The sequence below is a fragment of the Mirounga leonina genome, unplaced genomic scaffold (assembly GCF_011800145.1).
Source record: "Mirounga leonina isolate KUSES-001 unplaced genomic scaffold, KU_Mleo_1.0 Mir_53, whole genome shotgun sequence".
NCBI classification, from domain to species: Eukaryota; Metazoa; Chordata; class Mammalia; order Carnivora; family Phocidae; genus Mirounga; species Mirounga leonina.
In genome coordinates this window covers 21,094,161-21,119,573 of record NW_023270807.1, presented here as the reverse complement: position 1 = coordinate 21,119,573, position 25,413 = coordinate 21,094,161, and the positions used below count along the sequence as shown (strand labels likewise).

The window sequence follows — 25,413 nt, the reverse complement described above, 5'->3', positions numbered from 1 at the left end:
TGTCCCCAGCACAGTCTCAGCTTTACACAAAAAAAGTGGCAGTTGCTCTCTCTTGCCCACCCCACCGCCTGAAGCAGACACTAGTTCAGTGGTGTCTTTTTATTCAAAGTGCTTTTCCTGATGCCTTGGCCTGGTTGGATGATGATGTGGCTAAGCCAAGACCTGATGATGTCCACAGGGCTGCCACAGTTGTAAAACCTCTGTGGTAGCTGCACAGAACTAAAAATGGATGTGATCATTCCACCCACTCAGGAGAACTCAAGTCTGTTACCATTTTTTTTTGCTGACTTTGGGGTTGTGGTCAGTGCCCTATCTTACTTGTCTGCCATTTGGACATCTACAGACTGATAAATCAAAGACACATGTTTGGGTGCTATGAATTGTGCTGATTGAATCACCTGAGGCCCATATTTTGCCGAGGCCCCCTGGAATCAAGCTGTTGATTGAGCCTCCATCACTGGAGTGTCATCATTGCTATCTGGACCCATCCTAGTAGTGAGCCTGGCAACGTGTCCACCATCAAAAGATGGGCACCAAGTAAACAACTCTTAGTTTCTGGTACAGAGGCCTCTACCGCATAGGATTTATTCAGCTGATTGGGCCCAGGACACTTCAGAGGAGGGCTGAAGTCAACACTGCTGGTTGGCTTTATCCTACTACTTGTAGTTCTGTTAAGAGTATTTTTTTTTTTTAAAGATTTTCTTTATTTATTTGACAGAGACACAGAGAGGGAACACAAGCAGGGGGAATGGGAGAAGCAGGCTTCCCACTGAACAGGGAACCCGATGCAGGGCTCGATCCCAGGACCCTGGGATCATGATCCGAGCTGAAGGCAGATGCTTAAAGACTGAGCCACCCAGGCACCCCAAGAGTATTCTTAATTAAATATCTTATGAGATCAACTGAACAGATTTGACCCCAGCCTTTGTTCATAATTGGAGGAGCCAACACAGTAGCCTACTAATTGTGAAAATTTGACATAAATCAAGATGGTATAAAAATGAAGAGTGGAAGGACGCCTGGGTGGCTCAGTCGGCTAAGCGTCTGCCTTCAGCTCAGGTCATGATCCCAGGATCCTGGGATCGAGTCCCGCACTGGGCTCCCCGCTCAGCGGGAAGCCTGCTTCTCCCTCTGCCTCTGTCGCTCTCCCTGCTTGTGCTCTCTGTCTCTTTCTCTCTGACAAATAAAGAAAATCTTTAAAAAAAAAAAATGAAGAGTGGATAGTATTGGGAAATAATTCTCCAGGTGTGTCTTGAATTTCTATATGTCTATAAGCAGAGTTACAAGTGTCTTGGTTCCAAACTATCTTTTCAAGAATTTTTATATTGGGAAGAGCTTTAAATGATAGAGTGTCTCCTTCTGGAGCAAAGGCTAAGGGTGCTTAAAATCTTAGAAGATAGAAGACACCATTTGCCTCTAAAGTAAAATGTAGGCATGCTCATAGTCAGGTGTAGTAAACGTGATGTTTACCTCTATAGCCATGAAGAGACATGCTTATCACCCATTACCAAAGGTTCGGGTTCACTATGCTTGGGATTCCTTTCTTGTAATGCAACCCATTGCTTGTGCAAGTGTCACCTTGTCGTTTTTACTTCTCCCTGTGGGAATTGGGGCTTGGGGACCCAGCACAAATCCTGATCCTCTGGCTACTGCTATTGCTGTAATAAGCTTTGTTTCTCACCAAGGAGTCTTGTGCAGCATCTTTGGCAGGCTCACTGGTTAGCTTACAGGTAGGCTAAAATTTCAGCCTCTTCCTCATTCTTCACAATTACTAATTATAAAGATACACCTTTAATCTAAATGGTCTAAGAGAGTTGACATTTATTTTTGTCCATATAAAGCATAAAATAATTGCTTATTATTGACATGGACTTCTTATTCAAGCAGTGATTCAGAGATGTAGGCTCCTTCATTTTTTGTTTATTTGTTTTTGTTTTTGTCACGTTCAAGTTTGTCATACTCATCTGCATCCAGCTGGCTGCAGGGGAAGGTTGATGGGAATTTGTTTGGAAATAACTCTTAGGGGAGAAATGCAGGCCAGTCCTTTGTCCATGAAGAAGAGAAATGGGTTTGGTGGAAAGTCTCTCCCACAGACAAAAGGTATTTCCAACCAATAGAAACTTCATGTGTACAGACATGAAAGTATGGAAAACATGATTTTGGCATGGCTAAAATCAGAGGATGCATGAAGGAGAGTGTGGTAGAAGATGAGAGGCTTGTCGTGAATCATTTCACATTGGCTGATAGATCTCTCTGAAGGTGACTGCCGGATGTTGAAAGATTTTAAGGCTGGAAAAACAAGATTAGCAAAACTACTTAGGGAAGAAATAGCAACAGACTGGCTGAGGAAAAAAAAAATGACAATTTTAATGAAGCCAGTGACAGAAGAGATTCACTAATAAAATCAACAGGTAATTATTGAACGCAGTCTAAGTGTTAGGCATTGTGCTCGGTGCTGGGTGTTTGTCAAACTCAAACCAGTAATAAATGGACCACTTAGATATAAATGGTAAGAGAGAAGGTAAAGCATAGCATGTGGTGAAGTATCTGAGGAGAGGCACGAGGTGGGGGAAGTAAGGAGATGGGTTTTGAATCACTTCTATGTACTTGTACAGCATTTAGGTGAATTTTTTAGTAGGCACTGTTGATGTATAGCTACAGCTCCTTAGAGAAATCAATACAGACATAGTAATGCCTAGAAAAAGACTAGAGATCACCAAAAGAGGGCTCTCACATCATACATATTCAAGTACGTGTTAATTGATTGATTTTATTTGCTATTAACAAGGGGAACTTGTTAACTCTTTGAGCTTACTGAACACATTTGAACTTTCTTCTGATTTCTCAGATACACTGGTAGAGGGAATACACTCCTGCCTAGAAAGACAAAAGAACAGCATTATATACACGAAGAAATCTGAAATAATATCAACTGAGCACATATACTGCTTTTGTTTTGGATGAGAGAGAGTCTGCATTGCGTGATGAAGGTCTCGGTCCTTGGATTCCCCACGGGAAGATTTAGGAGGGGATCAGTGCTGGAATAAAGACCACCAGAAGGAAAGTAGCAAGCACAAAATAGTTTATTAAAGCGGAGGTGTACTCTCAAGGTGGGAGAGTGGGCATGTTCCATGAGGTGGAAGCAGCCCCTAGGTTGTTTATGGATTGGATATTATTGGGTCTCTCTGATCTGGGAGGAGCTGTGAAGTGCATTGGGGTGGTCTCTAATGGAGGCTGCTTCCGGTCATTTGGGGAACTCCTCCCACAGGTTGGAAAGGGGAATTTGGGATCCTACAAGGTTCATACTATGAATCATCATGCCAGCCTTTCTCCATCCCGGAGGGCTGTACCTACATTGCAAATGCAATATAATGTGTGTAGAGATTACCCTGGGGCAGAGGTGGAAGAGGAGAGGGCATGTGCCGCACCTCTTTGGTCTGTCAGCCTTAAGTCTCAGAAACCACGAGGTCAGGATGTGGTGCTCCTGGGCTTTTAATATGTAGCTTATTTGTCACCATCCTTGTCTCCAGTTCATGTCTCTATCATTCCCCTTCAAGGACTTGGGACTCTGCCTCGTGGTGTTCCCTCCAGTGCTCATTTCCAGCTTCTACCTAACCCTTTGACTGAAATGGCTGTATTGGTTGGGGGTTCAGACTTTCATTTTTTTCAGATTGTTACTTCTGCTAGCTACAGCAATGTTGCAAAAGAGGGTTTTGAGTTCCTCAATTGCATTCAGCATATTGTTATACCTTAAAAAACACTATGTTCCTTGTGGTGGTTAAAACATTGCTGTTTAATAAGGATGTCCTTAGCCATGTATGCTTCAAGCTAATTGCAAGTGCAGTTTCAGGAAACAGTCCACGATAATGAAACAATCCGTGATAAGCTTAAGATTGGCCAGTTTTGTTTTTCGTCTCTGCAGTCTCAGGGCTAGAGGTGACAGCAAAGAAGAGTGAACTTCTCTTAGTTACTCCACTTTCCCCTGCCATCTGTCATTCAGTGCCTGCTTGCAATTATGACCACTGAACTTTGACATGGTTTCTTGCTTGCCATCCGGAACTGAGCTTAAAGCTGAAGAGCTCCATAACCCCATGCTTCCTCTCTCAACTCTACACCCTTCCAGCTGCATGGATTCCAATGCTCAGAAGGAGTAGAAATGAGAATTCTTTTCCTTTGTGGTTAATTTTTGCTTATTGCATTGCCCAATTTCATGGCAATGTAAAGCATTCATAGCAGGGATCATCTGGGTTCTTTTCTTGAGTGAGTTGGCACAGAAAGCCAATAAGATGACATATTGGATATGGACCCTAAAGGGGCCAGGGGGCATTTTTCTGTGTCCTAGAAACAGACTGGGTCCTGCATCTCAAACTAGCCACTTCACCAGTGTCTGTTGATGATTGCCACAAGGAAAGAGAGGGACAATATACATTGGTTAGCCCACATTCATGATTCCTGTTAAAAGACAAGATGAAAACCACTTTGAAGTACAGGTCCTGCTGATTTTGATTGATTCTATCAGCTATCCATTGAAGAAACTGATGATAGTTACCCTCAGTTAACATGGCTTGGAGATACCAGGAGATCATTCTAATTTTAACTGCAATATGATGTTTAGAAAGGCTGTTCCTATTTTTCCTGCATTAAACTAATGTCTTTCTAAATATGATGTGTCCATAGTACTTGGTTTAGGGCCAGAAGTTCCAGAGTCCAGACCTGGACCAGATCTGCCATTCCAGATTTGGGCAAAAGATAGAACAGACTGTTACACTGGGCTTAAAGCTAGGTGTTCCCAGTGGAGTTTTGAGGGTTTAGGTCCCAGTGGAGGGGCTCTATCCTTCTGGAAGCTGTGTGTATAGGTGCTGGTTGTGCTGTGTGACACAGAAAATCAACAGCATACGTTTTCCCCTGCCTCAGCATCCTGGGCACATGACAGAAAACCAAAACCACATTCCTCAAGTTCAAGGTATGGAGTGTGGCATCTTTACGACTGTGCTCAGTGCAAGTCTGTTAATACAAAGATACAATTTTATTTTTATTATTTTTTTATTATTTATTTATTTTTTAAAGATTTTATTTATTTATTTGACAGAGAGAGACACAGCAAGAGAAGGAACACAAGCAGGGGGAGTGGGAGAGGGAGAAGCAGGCTTCCCGCCGAGCAGGGAGCCCGATGCGGGGCTCCATCCCAGGACCCTGGGATCATGACCTGAGCTGAAGGCAGACGCTTAACGACTGAGCCACCCAGGCACCCCTTATTTTTATTTTTTAAGATTTATTTTAGAGAGCTTGAGGAAGAGAGTGAGTGAGCATAAGTGGGAGGGGCAGAGGGAGGGAGATTCCCAAGATTCTGTGCTGAGCGTGGAGCCGGACACGGGGCTTGATCTCATGACCCTGAGATCATGACCTGAGCTGAAACCAACAGTCAGACACTTAACTGACTGAGCCACCCAGGTGCCCCAAAAGATACAATTTTTAAACTAATTGTAACGATGGTAAATTTATCATCATGTGTGCAATTACTTAACAAGTTTGCTTTTTAGATCCTGAGTATGTTACCTTTCCCACAGTTAGACTTTAAAAAATCATCTTTTCAATTGTAATCATAATTAGACTGAATGTCAATGAGCTAGAAGGAAAAAATGACTTCATGTTGCCAATGATATAAACTTGATATTTGGATTGTAGCATTGTATCGATTTCTTACCATTTTAGCTTTCTGGGGTGAGAACTTTATTTAACAAAGTGTAATTGTTTGACTTTTCAAAAAAGCAAGTTTGATGTTCTAACAGTTAACGTGTTTTTCTTGCCTTGTATTTTCCATTTCAGGAACCATCCCAGTTATCTGGATTCCCTGAGTATGTTAAAATAGTGGAAGTTGGACCTAGGGATGGATTGCAGAATGAAAAGGTAGTTTGATATTAGTTTTACACAGTTTATTTCAAATGCTAAATCATAATATTTAGATTCTAAAGACTTACATGGGTTTTATAGATTACATGATTATGTTTGTTCTCAATTGCTTTTGAATTTATGCATCTTAAATACAATTTGCTTTTGTTAGGAAGTAATTTTCTATTTATGCTTCAATAGACTATACAAATTATTTATAAAATAATTTTAATGCTTTCATAGGTTATAGTTCCTACAGATATAAAAATTGAATTTATCAATCAACTTTCCCAAACTGGCTTGTCTGTAATAGAAGTGACCAGCTTTGTGTCCTCCAGATGGGTACCACAGGTATGTAAATCTGTAATTCCTTAACTGAATCTTTAATTAAACTTTTCCAAGATTTAGCAAATATGTGTGATATAAATTGTGATATTAACCTGACATTATTACTGATTTGCTATAATTTTACAAAATATTAGCCCATGCACTGAGACATGATTAAAGAAAAACCCCTATCATGAAACATTTTCTAAAAAATTATTTGGAACTCTATCCTAAGCCTACCTGACTGTATGTTCCAATATAATGAGTAGATAAGGCACTTAAATAGCAATTTAGGAGCCTGCCATCCACTTACTATTTTACTGACCTCGTGAATAATCTGAATACCTTCAGATGCTTCAGTTTTTTTGTCTGTTAGAATGGAGAGGGAACAGGGGAGGGGCTGAGGGAGAGAGAATCTTAAGCAGGATCCACACTGAGCATGGGGCCAACACAGGGCTTGATCTCATGACCCTGAGATCACGACCTCAGCCAAAATCAAGAGTCGGTTTCTTAGTCAACTGACCCACCCAGGCACCCTGCTCTTTGCCTTTTTTTTTTTTTAGCACTTAGATTTGCTAGAGAAATCTATCTGCCTATCATACACAAGGGAAAGGGAGCTGTCTAGAATCTTCTCTCTCTTTTTAAAAAGATTATTTATTTTAGAGAGAGGGAGAAAGAGAGAGCATGAGTGGGAGGGGCAGAGGCAGAGGGAGAGCAGACTCCATGCTAAGTATGGAGCCAGACTCGGGGCTTGATCTCAAGACCCTGAGATCATGACCTGAGCCAAAACCAAGAGTCGGATGCTTAACCAGCTGCACCACCCAGGTGCCCCTAGAATCTTCTCTTAAAAGAGGATAGAGCGTTACCTAGAGTTGACAGGCAGGTGGCAGCAATCATCACTTCTGAGACTTGGCTCTGGTCTGAAACGTGATTAGTGATTAGTAACCATTAAGTCCCTTTTCCTTCACTATCTAATACATGTTCTCATTCCTTGGATCCTTCTATCTCTCCCAAGCACTTAACTTCACTGATTACTTTCTCATCCCATTCCTTTGGTGCTGTTATTCTCAATAATCCTCCTTCATTTACACTCCCATTTGCTCTTTTTTCTGTCATTTCATTACAAGTTTAAGGTTCCCCTAACATTCTGCCTTCAGTCATTTTCTCTGTGCTCTCTCCTTTGCCTATTCTTCCAACGTCAACAGTCACCTTAAAAGGATGACATATCTGTACTTCTGGTCCTGGCTTCTCTGATAAGCTTCAGCTGGATGTGCCACCAGTGTACCTCAAGCTCAGGTGGGTCAAAATCAAACTCCTTTCTGACCACCCTGCTTTATATAAATAGCTCATCAGTTCTCTTTGGAGTCCTGGACTTCAGTACTCAAAGATCTCTCTTCCATATCTAGTCAGTTACTGACACAAAAATTATTTTTCCTCAGCATAGCCTACATATGTATTTTCTTTTCAGTCCTATTGGTAACATTAGTAATGCACACCCTTATTAGCCAATTATTGTGGTAGTCACTTAAATGATATTCATAAGCACTATTTCTCCTTTCCTTTTATATTTTGCCTGTTGCTTCTAAAATCTCCCAGAAATAACAGCCTTTTAAGTTCTTTATGTTTTTTTTAAAGATTTTATTTATTTGAGAGAGAGTGAGAGAGCAGGGGCAAGTGGGAGGAGGTGCAAAGGTAGAGGGAGAAGCAGATTCCCTGCTGAGCACAGAGCCCGACATGGGTCTTGATCCCAGGACCTTGAGGTCATGTCCTGAGCCAAAGTCGACACTTAGCTGACTGAGCCACACAGGTGCCCCTCTAAGTTCTTCAGAGATTACCTTCTCCCCATTAAGAGAGTCTGGAAACTAGTCTGGTAGTCCAGGTCCTCTATACCTTAGCCCCTTCTTTCATTTCCAGCCTTAACTCTATTTCTCTACTTCATTTTGCTGAAGGTTCTGCCAAACCAAACTGCTGCTTGTTCCCTAATTACAAGTCCTGACTCTGTATCTAGATAGCACCTTACGTGTCCTTGCTTATGTAGATCTCAATTTCTGCATTGCTCTGCAGTTAAAATAGGATGATGTAAAAAGGCTTAAAACAGTGAAGCCTTTTAATTGTAAGACCTGGGGAGCAACGGAAGCCACAATAGAATTAACAGTAATACATCACTTTTCACAGGGGCAGTTTTCAAATATCAGGGTTACTTTTATTTTTCCCAAAACAAAAATGTAACTTTCCTTCATCCCAGTTGTCACTGTTTATAATCATATATTTTTTGGTAAACATTTTTTTTTTATTCTTATGTTAATCCCCATACATTACATCATTAGTTTTAGATGAAGTGTTCCATGATTCATTGTTTGTGCACAACACCCAGTGCTCCATGCAGAATGTGCCCTCCTCAATACCCACCACCAGGCTAACCCATCCTCCCACCCCCCTCCCCTCTAGAACCCTGTTTGTTTTTCAGAGTCCATCGTCTCTCATGGTTCGTCCACCCCTCCGATTTCCCCCGCCTCATTCTTCCCCTCCCGCTACCTTCTTCTTCTTCTTCTTCTTTTTTTTTTTTTCTTAACATATATTGCATTATTTGTTTCAGAGGTACAGATCTGAGATTCAACAGTCCTGCACAATTCACAGCGCTTACCAGAGCACACACCCTCCCCAGTGTCCATCACCCAGTCACCCCATCCCTCCCACCCCACCCCCCACTCCAACAACCCTCAGTTTGATTCCTGCGATTAAGAATTCCTCATATCAGTGAGATCATATGATACATGTCTTTCTCTTTTTGAGTTATTTCACTCAACATAATACCCTCCAGTTCCATTCACGTCATTGCAAATGGCAAGATCTCATTCCTTTTGATGGCTGCATAATATTCCATTGTATATATATACCACTTCTTCTTTATCCATTCATCTGTCAATGGACATCTTGGCTCTTTCCACAGTTTGGCTATTGTGGACATTGCTGCTATAAACATCGGGGTGCATGTACCCCTTCGGATCTCTACTTTTGTATCTTTGGGGTAAATACCCAGTAGTGCAATTGCTGGATCATATGGTAGCTCTATTTTCAACTTTTTGAGGAACCTCCATACAGTTTTCCAGAGTGGCTGCACCAGCTTGCATTCCCACCAACAGTGTAGGAGGGTTCCCCTTTCTCCGCATCCCCGCCAACATCTGTCGTTTCCTGACTTGTTAATTTTAGCCATTCTGACTGGTGTGAGGTGGTATCTCATTGAGGTTTTGATTTGGATTTCCCTGATGCTGAGCGATATTGAGCACTTTTTCATGTATCTGTTGGCCATTTGGATGTCGTCTTTGGAAAAATGTCTGTTCATGTCTTCTGCCCATTTCTTGATTGGATTCTTTGTTCTTTGGGTGTTGAGTTTGATGAGTTCTTTATAGATTTTGGATACTAGCCCTTTATCTGATATGTCATTTGCAAATATCTTCTCCCATTCTGTCGGTTGTCTTTTGGTTTTGTTGACTGTTTCCTTTGCTTTGCAAAAGCTTTTTATCTTGATGAAGTCCCAATAGTTCATTTTTGCCCTTGCTTCCCTTGCCTTTGGCGATGTTTCTAGGAAGAAGTTGCTTCGGCTGAGGTCAAAGAGGTTGCTGCCTGTGTTCTCCTTTAGGATTTTGATGGACTCCTGTCTCACATTGAGGTCTTTCAACCATTTGGAGTCTATTTTTGTGTGTGGTGTAAGGAAATGGTCCAGTTTCATTCTTCTGCATGTGGCTATCCAATTTTCCCAACACCATTTGTTGAAGAGACTGTCTTTGTTCCATTGGACATTCTTTCCTGCTTTGTCAAAGATGAGTTGACCATAGAGTTGAGGGTCCATTTCTGGGCTCTCTATTCTGTTCCATTGATCTATGTGTCTGTTTTTGTGCCAGTACCATGCCGTCTTGATGATGACAGCTTTGTAATAGAGCTGGAAGTCCGGAATTGTGATGCCGCCGGCTTTGCTTTTCTTTTTCAATATTCCTCTGGCTGTGCGGGGTCTTTTCTGGTTCCATACAAATTTTAGGATTATTTGTTCCATTTCTTTGAAAAAAGTGGATGGTATTTTGATGGGGATTGCATTGAATGTGTAGATTGCTCTAGGTAGCATTGACATCTTCACAATATTTGTTCTTCCAATCCATGAGCATGGAACGTTTTTCCATTTCTTTGTGTCTGCCTCAATTTCTTTCATGAGTATTTTATAGTTTTCTGAGTATAGATCCTTTGTCTCTTTGGTTAGATTTATTCCTAGGTATCTTATGGTTTTGGGTGCAATTGTAAATGGGATGGACTCCTTAATTTCTCTTTCTTCTGTCTTGTTGTTGGTGTATAGGAATGCCACTGACTTCTGTGCATTGATTTTATATCCTGCCACTTGACTGAATTCCTGTATGAGTTCTAGCAGTTTTGGGGTGGAGTCTTTTGGGTTTTCCACATAAAGTATCATATCATCTGCAAAGAGTGAGAGTTTGACTTCTTCTTTGCCAATTTGGATGCCTTTGATTTCTTTTTGTTGTCTGATTGCTGTGGCTAGGACTTCCAATACTATGTTGAATAGCAGTGGTGATAGTGGACATCCCTTCTGCGTTCCTGACCTTAGGGGGAAAGCTCTCAGTTTTTCCCCATTGAGAATGATATTTGCTGTAGGTTTTTCATAGATGGCTTTTATGATATTGAGGTATGTACCCTCTATCCCTATACTCTGAAGAGTTTTGATCAAGAAAGGATGCTGTACTTTGTCAAAAGCTTTTTCTGCATCTATTGAGAGGATCATATGATTCTTGTTATTTCTTTTGTTAATGTATTGTATCACATTGATTGATTTGCGGATGTTGAACCAACCTTGCAGCCCAGGGATAAATCCCACTTGGTCATGGTGAATAATCCTTTTAATGTACTGTTGGATCCTATTGGCTAGTATTTTGGTGAGAATTTTTGCATCCATGTTCATCAGGGATATTGGTCTGTAATTCTCCTTTTTGATGGGGTCTTTGTCTGGTTTTGGGATCAAGGTAATACTGGCCTCATAAAATGAGTTTGGAAGTTTTCCTTCCGTTTCTATTTTTTGGAACAGTTTCAGAAGAATAGGTATTAATTCTTCTTGAAAGATTTGGTAGAATTCCCCTGGGAAGCCATCTGGCCCTGGGCTTTTGTTTTTTGGGAGATTTTTGATGACTGCTTCAATTTCCTTAGTGGTTATAGGTCTGTTCAGGTTTTCTATTTCATCCTGGTTCAGTTTTGGTAGTTGATACATCTCTAGGAATGCATCCATCTCTTCCAGGTTATCTAATTTGCTGGCATAGAGTTGCTCATAATATGTTCTTATAATTGTTTGTGTTTCTTTGGTGTTGGTTGTGATCTCTCCTCTTTCATTCATGATTTTGTTGATTTGGGTCATTTCTCTTCTCTTTTTGATCAGTCTGGCCAGGGGTTTATCAGTCTTGTTAATTCTTTCAAAGAACCAGCTCCTAGTTTCGTTGATCTGTTCTACTGTTCTTTTAGTTTCTATTTCATTGATTTCTGCTCTGATCTTTATGATTTCTCTTCTCCTGCTGGGTTTAGGCTTTATTTGCTGTTCTTTCTCCAGCTCCTTTAGGTGTAGGGTTAGGTTGTGTACTTGAGACCTTTCTTGTTTCTTGAGAAAGGCTTGTATTGCTATATACTTTCCTCTTAGGACTGCCTTTGCTGCATCCCAAAGATTTTGCACAGTTGTGTTTTCATTTTTATTGGTTTCCATGTATTTTTTTAATTCTTCTTTAATTTCCTGGTTGACCCATTCATTCTTCAGTAGGATGCTCCTTAGCCTCCATGTATTTGAGTTCTTTCCGACTTTCCTCTTTGGTAAACATTTTTAAAATTACCTGTTTCCTAGACTATAAGAGTTATGGAAGGAGTGACCATGTTGGTCTTGTTCATCACTGTACCCCCTTGCTTAGTGCCTAGTGAGTAGATGCTTAATAAGTAATTGTGAAATGAATAATGAAGCAATCAGCCTGAAACAATAATAATGCATACTTTCAACTTTTTGGTATGGACAACTGACTCTTAACTTTTGTTCATGTATTTGGTCCTGTGTAATGAAGGCCACAAATCTTTTCCTTAGGAAGGCACAGATAGCTTTATGAGACTAGACATACTTCCTTGACATTGCCATTTTGCAAAATGGTTAGCCATTGTTATTTTATGAGCTGTCATTAATTTTAAAAGAATGTGAGACCCTTTTACCATATTTAAGTCTTCATGAAATTGCCTTTGTTTGATTCAGTTAGTGCTCGTTTCACACATTCGATTATTTTTGGAGAGAAACTGGAAAGGCAGGTATAACTTGAGGGTAATGTCAGGAAAAAGGAGAGGTCTTGGTCATATTAGTTGATCAATCAAACTTTTATTTCAGATAATATATTTTACTAGGTCTTCTTCAAGACATTACTTTCCCATGGTTTTATAAAGCTGCCTACAAAATATTCTTCTTTGCTAAAATTATGCCCATTGTCATATTCTATTATTACACAATATTAGAAAATCTTCGAGAGATTATTCTTGAAACTCATCTAGGACACATCCGGTGACATTTAGAAAGAAGAGGCTAGAACCCTTCCTGGAGGGCCATACTTCTTGTTTAGCTAGTTCAAAGATCAGATGGTCCAAGCAAAAGGGAAGGCAGTCCTTCTGTATACAGTAATAGAAAAATGTTTTCTGGTCTCACATTAAGTAGGTATGTGATGGGACCATAAAATAAGATGATTTATTCTGGGCTTGGTCTGGAGGTGAATTCAGGACTTCAACAATTGAGATTTAATGAACACTTCCTAGGCTCGAAGTGTTATTGAATACATGATGGAATTCCCCTTGTAGCTCTTGGGGACAGCTATGGTGAGGAGGAAGTACCTCTGGTACTGTGTTTCTGTCTACATTCTGCCCTGAGCTTGAGTCCGTGACTTTCTTTGAGCCTGGGAAGTCCTAGCAGTGCTGCCTAGAGCATGGGAGTGTTCAGGACAATAAGACCCATGAATGGATTTCTGCACGTGAATGCCCAGAGTCCAGAGCACCTGGTTGCTGACCAGTGCTCCATAGTGTTACCTGAGGGAATGCCTGACTAGCAGATGGACTGACTGACGGGACTCCACACAAGTTACCTTCCTTCTTTTTGATAAAAAACCTTTTTCTTAAAGATTAAAGTGTGTTTAGTTTAAATATTGGATCAGGTAGGCCCAATTTGAATAATTGAAGATACTCATCCTTCAAATACTAAAGATATATTACATATTTCACTTTTAATTTTCATGTGGTTACATGCATTCCAAACCAAAAAAAAAAAAAACCGTTTTAAATAAATCACAAATCCAGGGGTGCCTGGGTGACTCAGTTAAACATCTGCCTTTGGCTCAGGTCATGATCCCAGGGTCTTGGGACCAAGCCCTCTTCCTCTCCCCCCCCCCCCCCACTTGCACACCCCCCAGTGCTCGCTCTCTTTCAAATAATTAAATAAAATCTTAGAACTAAAAATCACAAATCTGTTAAAAAAAAAAAAAAGGGGGTAGTGTGTTTTAGGCAGTGTACCTAAATCAAAGGTATTATCAGATTGATTCTTCCAAAGTTATACCAGTCACTAACTACATAACATATCAAGGGATTTTCAAAGGGCAATATTGAGTATTGAGAATATCCCATTTTTGCAGTTTGATTTTTCCATAGTTGTGTTTGGGTTTTAGATTTCACTGAGCTTGCCTGAGTAGAGCAGTTTTTATTGTGGTTGGAGGTCATCTCATCATGTAATTCTGCTGATTTCGTTGTCTTTATGCTAACAAAAAAAGGCATTAAATTAGCAGAACAAATTCATAGTTATTTTTTCTTTTGAAAATTTATATCCTAATCATTCATTTTTGAAGAAAATGTCATGACATCAGACTCCTCTAACTTATAGCAAGGTCTGAGATGTGACAGAACAATTTTAGTCCAATAGCTTACGTGTAATTATCTGAAGTAATTTCCACTTCTAAAGACAACGAATGTGGCTCTAAATCGGTCTTCCATTAATTCTCTGCATTTTCTTCTATTTTTTTCCCTTAAACGTAGGTCATGGGAATAGTCCTCTAGTTTATGTTTAGATTGCTGCTTGTTCGCTTATTCTTTTTTTAGCATTTTAAAGCATTTTTACATTTGCCTCCCACTGTTTTGTTTGGCAGCAGTTTTCTAAAGCAGCTAGAAGAAAAGTTCCACAGTAGCAGGGTGCCATATAAAACAGGATCCCACACCTATAATTGAAATGGCCAAAGATGATAAAATACCTGCCATTAAAAAAAAAAAAATGTTCTTTACAACTTATCTGGAAAAAAGTTTTCCTAAGAGTGACATGTAACATAAGAACATTTGAAATGAATCCAGATAGCTCCTCACTTTCTATGGAATGAACAATAACAGCAGAAAGAAAACATGTTTATAAAAAAAAAGGCTTACTGCAATTTTGGAATGTGGCTCTTAGTAGTAAGTTGTTATTTATTTATTTATTTATTTATTTATTTATTTATTTATTTATTTATTATTTTAATCGCCATACATTACATCATTAGTTTTTGAGGAGTAAGCTATTTAAATCATTATACATACAATAGTTTCCAAAAGTGAACAAGTCCTTTACATTCATAGTATTTAGCAATTTGGTTTTAAATACCTTCATTCACATGAGTGATTAAAGTGAACATCATTTACAGAAAAATAAGACTACAGGGATGCCTGGGTGGCTCAGTGGGTTAAGTATCTGCCTTTGGTTTAGGTCATGATCCCAGGGTCCTGGGATTGAGCCCCAAGTCAGGCTTCCTGCTCAGAGTAGAGTCTCTGCTTCTCTCTCTCTCTCTCCCTCTGCCCCTCCCCCTGCTCATGCTTTTTCTCTCTTGCTGATTCTCCCTCTCAAATAAATAAAATCTTAAAAAAAAAATTACATTAAATGCATACAACACTGTTACATAGGTCATATGCAAAATCTCAGCAAATGCCCCCTCTTAATTTTTAACTCCCTCTTAAATTTTTAAAGGATGGGTCCCACGTCGTGATGTAGAAATAGATTTTCTCTGTAAAAGTAGAAAGAAATACACTTAAAAGAGTAACAATTACGGGCGCCTGGGTGGCTCAGTTGGTTAAGCGACTGCCTTCGGCTCAGGTCATGATCCCGGAGTCCTGGGATCGAGTCCCACATCGGGCTCCCGGCTCGGCGGGGAGCCTGCTTCTCCCTCTGACCCTATCCCCTCTCATGCTGTTTCTCTCTCTCTCTCTCAAATAAATAAATAAAATCTTTAAAAAAAAAAAAAAGACTAACAATTACTTACAAATCAGTTGAACAGTTAAAAATATGGCCAAAGATCAATGTGAGCAAGGAATGGGTGAACTTTTCCCTGCCCTCCTTTTGTGTGTGATAGAATTTTTTATTAGAATGAAAACAGTTACTGGATTGAAGTTTCAGATTCAGGTTTACATTGATGAGATGTGGGAGGTTGTAGCTTCTGCTTCTGAGTATCCCCCTGCTTCTCTTTCTGGCTCTGCTTTTGTTGAAAGGATGGATGTGTGGAGAAGAAGCAAGGAAAAGGGTAATTTAGCATAGATGTTGAGTGTGTTAGTGTGTGAGTGTGTGTGTGAGAGAGAAAGAGATGTTGAGAGAGCATGTGCATACACACAGAGCCCCCACATTATTCTGCTTCTGAGGCATAGTTAACTGACAGGGCAATCATCATCTGGGAAGTGTTCCAGTGCAAGTCTCATTCATTACACCCCAGATGAGTTGGCCTCTGCCATCTCCCCAAAGAGGATGCAGAAGAGATTTACCAAGACCACAGCCCATTTCATGACTACAGGAGTCCTTTTACCCAGCTAGTTCAGGGAGGAGGAGCTGAAGGAAGAGCAGAATTTAACCCTGATTCTCTTCACCGGACATTGCCTTAGTGTGCTCAATTCTTTGTTTAGGACACTCTTTTCTGCTACACACTAAGATTGTCTTTCATTTAATTGCTGTCCTACTCCATGGCTTTAGGTCTCCATTTCCTTTTTATTATCTCATGAATTGGCAGTCCAGGTGCACACACTGGTGCTGCTTCCTTATAAAATAGGCTTATATTAAAGAAGTTTTTTGTTTTTGTTTTGAGAGAGAAAGAGAGCTTGAACACACACACAGGGGTGAGGGGGTTACAGAAGGAGAGAGAATCCTAAGCGGGCTCCACCCTTAGCCTGAATCCTCTCACAGGGCTCATTCCCACAACCCTGAGATCCCAACCCCAGCTGAAATCAGGAGTCCCACAGCTAACCTACTGTGCCACCCAAGTACCCCAAAAGAAGTTTAAGGGTCTTTTTTTTTTAGCAATAGTTTCTAACTGTAGTAGGCTTTTTTCCCCCTCCAACTTGAGCATGTTGAATTTCTTACATGTCAAAAAAATAATTGCTCAATATTCAATATTTAATCTCAGAGAAAGATAGATACAAAGTTCTTTAGTAAATGAGCTCTGATAGTTATTCAAAGTAGATGGGGATAAAATTGTGCTATGAAAGCTATATCCACATAGAAAAATTGCATTAGCTCTTCAAGAAAATAAAAAACAAGCATGTAATATTTTCTACCTCATTTTTTCCCAGCATTTAACGGCATAAAGCACAGCCTCTTCAGATTGCTTCAGTATGTCCAATGTTGTTCCATTGATTGTGTAACATGTGGCAAATACTCTATATGTGTGTGCACATGTGTATTCATTCACATACATGAAACTGCCACATGCCCCAAAAGCTAGTAAAATGAATGCTGGTCCCTTTTGATTATCTGCATAACAAATAATCCCCAAATTCCATCTCCTGAGACAGTAACAACCATTGTTTTTGCTTATGGTTTCTATCAAGAATTTTGACATGGCTCAGTTGGGCACCTCTGGCTAGAGGTTTTCCACAGATGGTGGTCAGAGCTGCAACAGCAGGGACTGGGAGGCCGGGGCAGCTGGGAGCTGGCTGGACACCTCTTTCTCCATGTGTTCTTAGAACCGCTCTATGTGGTCTCTCTGTATAGGCTAGTTTGGATTTCTTTACATCATGGCAGAGCCTAAGACATCTAAAATGGTGGTGTAGAATTGCGAAGGTGAGTGCTCCAAGAGACAGGCAAAGTGGTGAGCCTTTTATAACCGAGTCTTACAAATTTTGTAGCATTACTTTTCTATAGTACTCTCAGTTAAGACTGATGAATTTTGTATTGAATTCGGCTTACAGTATGTAGTAAGAAATGCATTTCTTAGTAACCCCAAAACAGTTGGACTTTTCTCCAAGCCCTCAGGTTGCAGGTTTCCTGAGCTTTAGTGATATTACATCTACTGTTTATTTATTTATTTTTAAAAGATTATTTATTTATTTATTTATTTATTTATTTATTTATTTATTTGAGAGTGAGCAGGAGAGAAACAGCATGAGAGGGGAGAGGGTCAGAGGGAGAAGCAGGCTCCCCACTGAGCCGGGAGCCTGATGTGGGACTCGATCCCAGGACCCTGGGATCATGACCTGAGCTGAAGGCTTAACCAACTGAGCCACCCAGGCGCCCCACATCTACTGTTTAGATATAATAACCTATTCATTTTCTAATGATATGGTAGAAAATCTGGGACCTGACTCTTACTCATTTATGATGTGATTTGGCAAAGTATTTTTTTAATCTATGGCTTAGATCCTTTTCATTTATTCATTTGCCCATTCATTGCTTTTATTGTGTCTATTAAAAACCACATCAAGTTCTTCACTGACGTCAAAAATTGAATAATGTGTATTTGCTAACAATAACCATAATATTGACACAATAAGGCAACTGTAAAATTAAAATGGATGATGGGAATTAAATCACTAAAAACAATGAAAACTTAGAGGTTTTCAAATCGAATGAATATCTGTAAATTAGTTATAATAAGATAGAACCTGATAAACTGAACACACTAAGCAATTTGCCATTGGTCACTCTGTCCAACCTTTTAAAGTTCTGCGTTCTGTACTGTTGATAAAATAGAGATCTCCGGATCCATATGATGGCCAAATCATTGTATTTGATCATAGAACTTTCACAGTGATGGCATTGCTTGTCACAGTAGTAAGACCATTTTACTATAGCCCTTACTGATAGTCTCCCTCAAACAACCCAGGCTTACCCTCTTCTTGTCCGTGTGACTATCCACTGTGGGCAGAGGTAGCTTATAGAAAGAAGTGTAAGTAGAGAAGGGAAACTCCATTTAGTCAGTATGGAATGAGTACAATTAGATACAGTATTTTAAAAATGACTTCTTCCATGCATGGAAAATAACAATGTTGACAGTGTTATTATCAAACACAAAGTCATGATATATGAGAGGCAACACAGTTGAATGGAAAGAAAATTATGTACTGGGAGCTTTGAGACTTCTTGCCCCTACTTCTGAGTGATGTTAGGAACATGATTGTTTTGACACGGGAAGACCAGGAGGGTGGTCACAAAGGCATTGACCTGAACAAAGAATAACTAATGTGTATTTGTTTTGTTTATCTTAGGAAACTGGGAAGTGTTATTGAATAAAATGACTGGTTTCTCTGTCTGAAACATTGGTCTTCCGGTCTATAACCCACAAATCCATTGGGTAGATTAGGTTTATTTTATAATTTAAAAATGAATATTTGTAGACCTTAATGGATTATGATTAAAATGTCCTTCCTGCACTTGCATAAGAGTAGGGGTCATATGTTACTTGATTTGGTCACTCTTGAAAACATGTGCATGCTATCCAATACCGGGCAGTACAAAAGTCCTTAGAACACAAAGGTAATGTTGAATAAAGAAGAACAGGAAATTATACACCAGACCAAATTAGTTTTAAGGCTTCTGGACTTAAGTTTTTTAAGTGTGATGTCAGATCATTTTAGTAGTGTAGCCAAAACAGGGTATTGGGTGGGGGGAGAAAACTAGATGTTCAATTTTCCAGAGATTTCCTGTGTTTATTATTATAAGACTGTGATTTATTAAAACTGTCTTACTTCTTCAAGCAGACCAAGATTTCCTGTGTGCTACTGAGGCTAAGATATATGGGGTTTGTGCAGAGTCTGTGAATGAGACAAGGTTATAGTACCCAGCCTACAATGCTATTCATAGCTGGGTAGAGCATTTCCACCCAGAATTGTCAGGAAGAGCTCTAGTCTCATTTTTTCTCATTACTGAAATTACAAATGTATTACATTTAAGAGGAGTTACTGCTCAAATTGAGTTTTGAGTTATAGTGTCTGAAACCACATTATTTACATTTTTATAGTAATCGATCGCATGTGTTGAAGAAATTGTGCATTCTGTACCCGTCTTTCCTCCTACACTCCTGCATATGGAAAGTAATACCATCAGTTACATCTCATCTAGCTAGTAGACGGTAGGCAAACGCCTTCTGACATTGCTTGCTTATTTTGAACTTATGTGAATGTTGTTCTGGGTGATGGTGGAGGTGTTGGGGCAAACAAAAACAAAAACAAAATCCTTCAAAAATATTTTTAAAAAATGATTCAGCAGACTGTATTAGCAAGCAGGGGAAAATGAGGGTTATAAGTCCATGAGTTTAAGTCTATTTCCTGGCAGAATTTGCAATGGTTTATTAAGCAGAGAATTTATAAACATAGATAGACTCAGAGATATTATGGATATACCAAGAATAAGACATTCCAGACTGATCTCATTACTTTCTTGATAGTTTTTTTCCCCTTGAAGTGGGAAGGAAAGAGAATGCAGTAAGACACCATGAGTATGTATTTCATGAAGATCCTTAACTATCTTGACATTGTTAAGAGCATAGTAAGACATTTCACCAAGGTTGGTAATTTCCAAACTTTTATTTATTTTTTAATCCATGGAATTTTTTTCACTCTAGTTAAAACATAGTTAGGACCTCAATATGTGCTACAGACAGGAAAACTATGTTGAAATGTTCGTATAGATTCCCTCCCAAGAGGGGCCCTAGCAATGTACTCACCTGGACATATATTTCAGTGAAAGTTACAAAAGTTAGATATTTTTGTATTTTTCTTAAAGAAGCTTCCTCTCTATATTTCAGTCATTTTAGATCCATATAATCTGTATTTGCCTCTGAATAAAAATAAAATGAATCTCCTTTATTGAAGTGGGAGCCTCAGATACACTGATTGGTCTTCCCTTGAGCAGAAGCCAGCAGCAGGCTTTGTGATTGAATCTGCTGTGATTCTGTCTTGTGGATGGCTAACATCTCCTGAGAAGTTTTGGGACTAGAGATACCTGTGTCTTACAGCAGAACAGAATCGGAATCTGTACAGATGGGTCCAAGAAATCTGTATATTTTAAAGTACCTCAAGTAGTTCTGATGATGAATCTAGTTTGGGAGGCACTGGTTTAGATCATTAAACCATCCGTCCCCACCAAAATTGTTTAACTTGAGGGTGGGATCTTTCTAGGAGTTTTCCCTTGATTTTGTGACACATGAAATCTTTAGCAATGACTAAGATAAAAGATAAAGACAATAGAAGATATAGGGGTTATATTTATCAAAGAGGTATTAGAGAATGTGCTTTACAGTCAGGTAGATTTGGGTCCCATCCCAGCTCTCCCAGTCACTAGCTGGGTCATCTTCCTCATCCTTAATATCTCTAGTTATCTTCTGCAAAAATTGTTGCTCTCACTGGATTGTTAAAAACATTTAAATAGATATTCAAATAAGGAATTCAACACACATAGGTCTAACATACAGACTGGCATAAAGTAAATGTTTGTTTTTATCATTATCACCATCATTGCTAACAGTAAAATCTTATAAGAATTAGTAGAGAAAAGAATCATGATTCAAGATGAGTTGAATTCAAAATAGAATAAACAACAAGGAAGAGAAATTTCAGTTCATTTAAACAACCATTTATTAAATGCCTTTTATGCAAAGTCTTCAAGGAGCTAATAATTTAGTCAGGGAGAGAAACATATAAAACAATAAATCATACAAAATGTGATTAGAGCAATTTTATACACACATAGCTATGGAGATAATAGAAACATGTGAATCAAGCTGATTGTTGAGAATATCTTAGGAGTTTTTGAGCTGAATATTGGATGAAATAAATGAACTCGATGAAAAAAATGATTTTCAGGCAGATGGTACATGCAAAGGATCAGAGAGGCAAAGCAGCTTGACATTTTGCTATGGCTAGAGGAAATTTGGGAGCACTTCAAGAATTACATGAACTATTAAGGAAAAATAGGATTCTGGAGTTCTCAAAACTTTCAAGGGCTTAGTTGCAAACTATTCTGAAATACTGGGGAGAGGAGAACAGGGTTCCAGCCAAGGAATGACTAACTGTAATATAATTCTGTCCTCAGCTATTGTGGTCATGGGGGTCTGATCTAAGGTGACACCAGTTTTCTGGAGTCGAATAAGTTGGGGTGGTGTGACCTAACCACAGCACTCTGGACAGTGGTGATGCTCACAGAAAGCAAAAGAAAAATCTTATTCCATTGGGTCTATGTGAGTTGAAGGAGAAACTTACTCTAAAATTTTGATTCTTCACTCCAGGATGGAGGTTCAGACTCCTCTAGATTCTTCATATAAATCAACCAAGGAACTTCTCCAACATGCACATTTACAGTTTATGCTCTCAGAAATTTTGATTCATTGGGGCTGCCGTGAAATATAGAAATAGGCATTTTATAAACCATCCCAGATAATTCTGACCCAGGCGGTCTTCAGACATTGGTGTTTGAGAAGCAATTCTCAAAGTACACTGGACCTTGCAGTAAGGCCATGCCCATATTCCTGCTGGTGGGAATGGGTTTTCTAGGAGATTTCCAGGCATGGTTTTCAGTAAGTCTTTGTCTACATAGAGCATAGCTAACAAGAGGAAGGGTCTTAATTCTTTCAGTTGGATGTAATTAAGATAAAATTGTGGGTCCCACAGGATCATGGGTTGGCAATGACTTGCATATATACATTCAGAATGTCAAAATAATTAAGTCCTTCCAGTCTTCACTTGTGCATCATATGGAAGATTAAAAGGGACCTAATTTGTATCCTACTGTGGGAGTTTGAAAATTCACTTTCCTTACCTCTCCAAATGTCCTATACCCCACATATGTTTTAGAGTCTCTTGTTCTCTCAATGAATCTTTCTCTTTATGCTTCTTAGGTTCTGTATATCTCTGTTTAGTCCCCTGATTCCATATCACAGTGGGTGCCGGCTTGCACCAACAAAGATAAAGTATATGGGTTGGGGTCAGGGAGGCACCCATGATGACAATGACAAAGATTCCTTTGAATGATGGTGGGGTCAATGTTCTGACCCAATTTTTACTCTGTTTAGGATCTTTTTTCATTTCCATCAAACTTATCAATGTTAATCATACTACCCAAAGAACACATCCTGTTATAGTCTATTCCCCTTCTTCTCCTCTTGGTAACTTTACTTCCTATTTGATGCTTCTGAAATGCTGTCAAGTTTTAACCTTGTTGCCTCTGTCAAGGTCCCTTATCACAAACATTTGAACTAGGGAATATGTAGTTTTCCAATGAACAAACATTAGGTTATGTATGGCTCAATTGCCTTCCTCTTCAAGGATTGTGTTTTTGGTAAGGTGCAAAGTATGATCTGGAACCTGAGGTCATTTAGTTTTGAGAGTAGTTGGCCAGCACATAGGTCTCATAACTCTAAATGGAGTAAGTTGTTATGCTGTTGCTAACTGGTAGTATCTGGACCATTCAGGGCTATCTTTCTCATTCTGAGATCTGGGAATCACTAGGGGACACAGGCTAACCACTTATAGGGAACTTCTGAATTTGAAGGTATCAATTGGAGGACCCTCATTAAGAAAAAAGAGTGTGTAATGTCAAGTATAAAATTAGGTAGTAAAATTAACAATTTTGAATGAGCAAAAAACCTCATGAAATTGTAGTTTTAAAAGTTATCAAGTATCCAAGTTACCTTGAAATTAAGGAAAAGTATTTTAAAAATTAAGTGTCTGAGGTTACATCATAATACTTTTTTTTAATGGGAAGGAAATGTAACATGAGACCTACCCTCTTAAATTTTTCAGGGTACTTTACAGTATTTCTAAATATAGGCAGAATATTGTACAACACATTCAGAAGTTAACCATCTTGCATAACTAAAACTTTACCCATTGGATAACAACTCCCCATTTCTCCTTTTCCCTCAGCCCCTCACAATCACCATTGTACTCTCTGCTTCTATGTGTTTGACTATATTATAGATACCTCATATAGGTGGAATTATGCAGTATTTATCATTCTATAATTGGCTTATTTCATTTAGTGTAATGTATTCAAGGTTCATCTGTGTTGTTGCATTTGGCAAAATTTACTTTTTTTGATATTTTGTTGTCAGTTTATACCACATTTTCTTATCCATTCATTCATTCATGGAGATTTAGATTATTTCCACATCTTGGATATTGTAAATGATGCTGCTCTGACTTGGGAATGCCGATATCTGTTCAAGATTTTGATTTTAATTCTTATAGATAAATACCTAGAAGTAGTATTGCTGGAACATACAGTATTTCTATTTTTAATTTTTTTGTGGCACTTTCACACTGTTTTCCCTAGTGGGTGTGCCATTTTACATTTTCACTGACAGTGTACGAGAGTTCCATTTTCTCCACATACTTCCTTGCCAACACTTGTTATCTTCTGTGTTTTTCATATTAACCATGCTAACATGTGTAAAGTAATGATCTTATTGTGGTTTTGATTTGTGTTTCCTGATGACTAGCGATATTGAGCATGTGTATATCTGTTGGCCATTTGTATGTCTTCTTTGGAAATATATCTATTCAAATTCTTTGCCCATTTTTTAATTGGGTTGTTATTTTTGCTATAAGGGTGGCAGCATGCCTTCTATATTTTGGATATTATCCTCTTATCTGATATGTGGTTTGCAAATATTTTCTCTCAATTTGTAGGTTGCCTTTCCACTCTCCTGTTTTCTTTGCTGTGCAGAGCTTTTTAGTTTTGTGTAGTCCCACTTGTCTGTTTTTGCTTTTGTTGGTTATCCTTTTGATGTCCTATATGAAAAGTCATTGCCAAGATTAGTGCTGTAAAGCGCTTTTTTTTTTTTTAATTTCCTAAGAGTTTTATGGTTCTAGTTCTTAAATTTTAGTCCATTTTGGGTTCATTCTTATGTATGGTGTAAGATCAGGATCCAATTTCATTCTTTTACATGTTGGTATCTAGTTTTTCCAGCACCATTTATTGAAGAGATTGTCTTTTCCCCATTGTGTATTTTTGGCATCCTTGTCAAAGAGCAATTGAAGGTACATGCATCAGTTTGTTTTTGGGCTCTCTATTCTTTTCCATTGGTTTATATGTCTGCCATGTTGTTTTTGTTACTGTAGCTTTGAAATATATTTTGAAATCAGGAAGTGTAATATATCCAGCTTTATTCTTCTTTCTCAAGATTAATTTGGCTATTTGGGTTTCTTTGTGGTTTCATATAAATGTTAGGATATTTTTTTTTTTACTTTGGTAAAAAAATGGCATTGAGATTTTGATAGGGATTGCATTTTTAATTTATAGATTACTTTGTGTAGTGTGGACATTTTCACAGCACTAAATCTTGGAATCCATGAACATGGGATGTCTTTCTGTTTGTTTCTAGCTTCTTTAATTTCTTTCATCAATGTTTTATAGTTTTTGTGTATAGTTCTTCCACCTCCTTGGTTAACTTAGTTCCTAAGTACTTTATTCTTTTTGATATTATTGTATATGAGATTGTCTTAATTTCTTCTTTGGATGGTTTGTTAGTGTATAGAAATGAAACTGATTTTTAAATGATTTTTTAAAATTCAATTTAGTTAAAATATTAGTTTCAGAGGTAGAACTTAGTGATCCATCAGTTGCATATAACACCCAGTGCTCATGCCATCAAGTGCCCTCCTTAATGCCCATCAGCCAATTACCCCATCCCCCAACCAACCTCCCCTCCAGCAACCCTCAGTTTGTTTCCTGTAGTTAAGAGTCTCTTATGGTTTACCTCCATCTCTGTTTTTATCTTATTTTTCCTTCCCTTCCTCTGTGTTCATTTTTTTTTCTTAAATTCCACATAGGAGTGAAATCATATGGTATTTGTCTTTCTCTCACTTATTTTGCTTAGCATAATACCCTCTAGTTCCATCCACGTTGTGGCAAATGGCAAGATT

General features: G+C 38.7%; 1 protein-coding gene across 1 annotated transcript in view; it reads left to right on the top strand.

The window, feature by feature from the left end:
• The window catches only part of HMGCLL1 (3-hydroxymethyl-3-methylglutaryl-CoA lyase like 1), a 184,044-nt gene that overhangs the window by 43,530 nt on the left and 115,101 nt on the right, over nt 1-25,413 (top strand). Inside the window, exons 2-3 of the mRNA XM_034990447.1 lie at nt 5,827-5,907; nt 6,133-6,240. Coding sequence (XP_034846338.1) covers nt 5,827-5,907; nt 6,133-6,240 — 189 coding nt within the window. The remainder of the gene's footprint in view (nt 1-5,826; nt 5,908-6,132; nt 6,241-25,413) is intronic.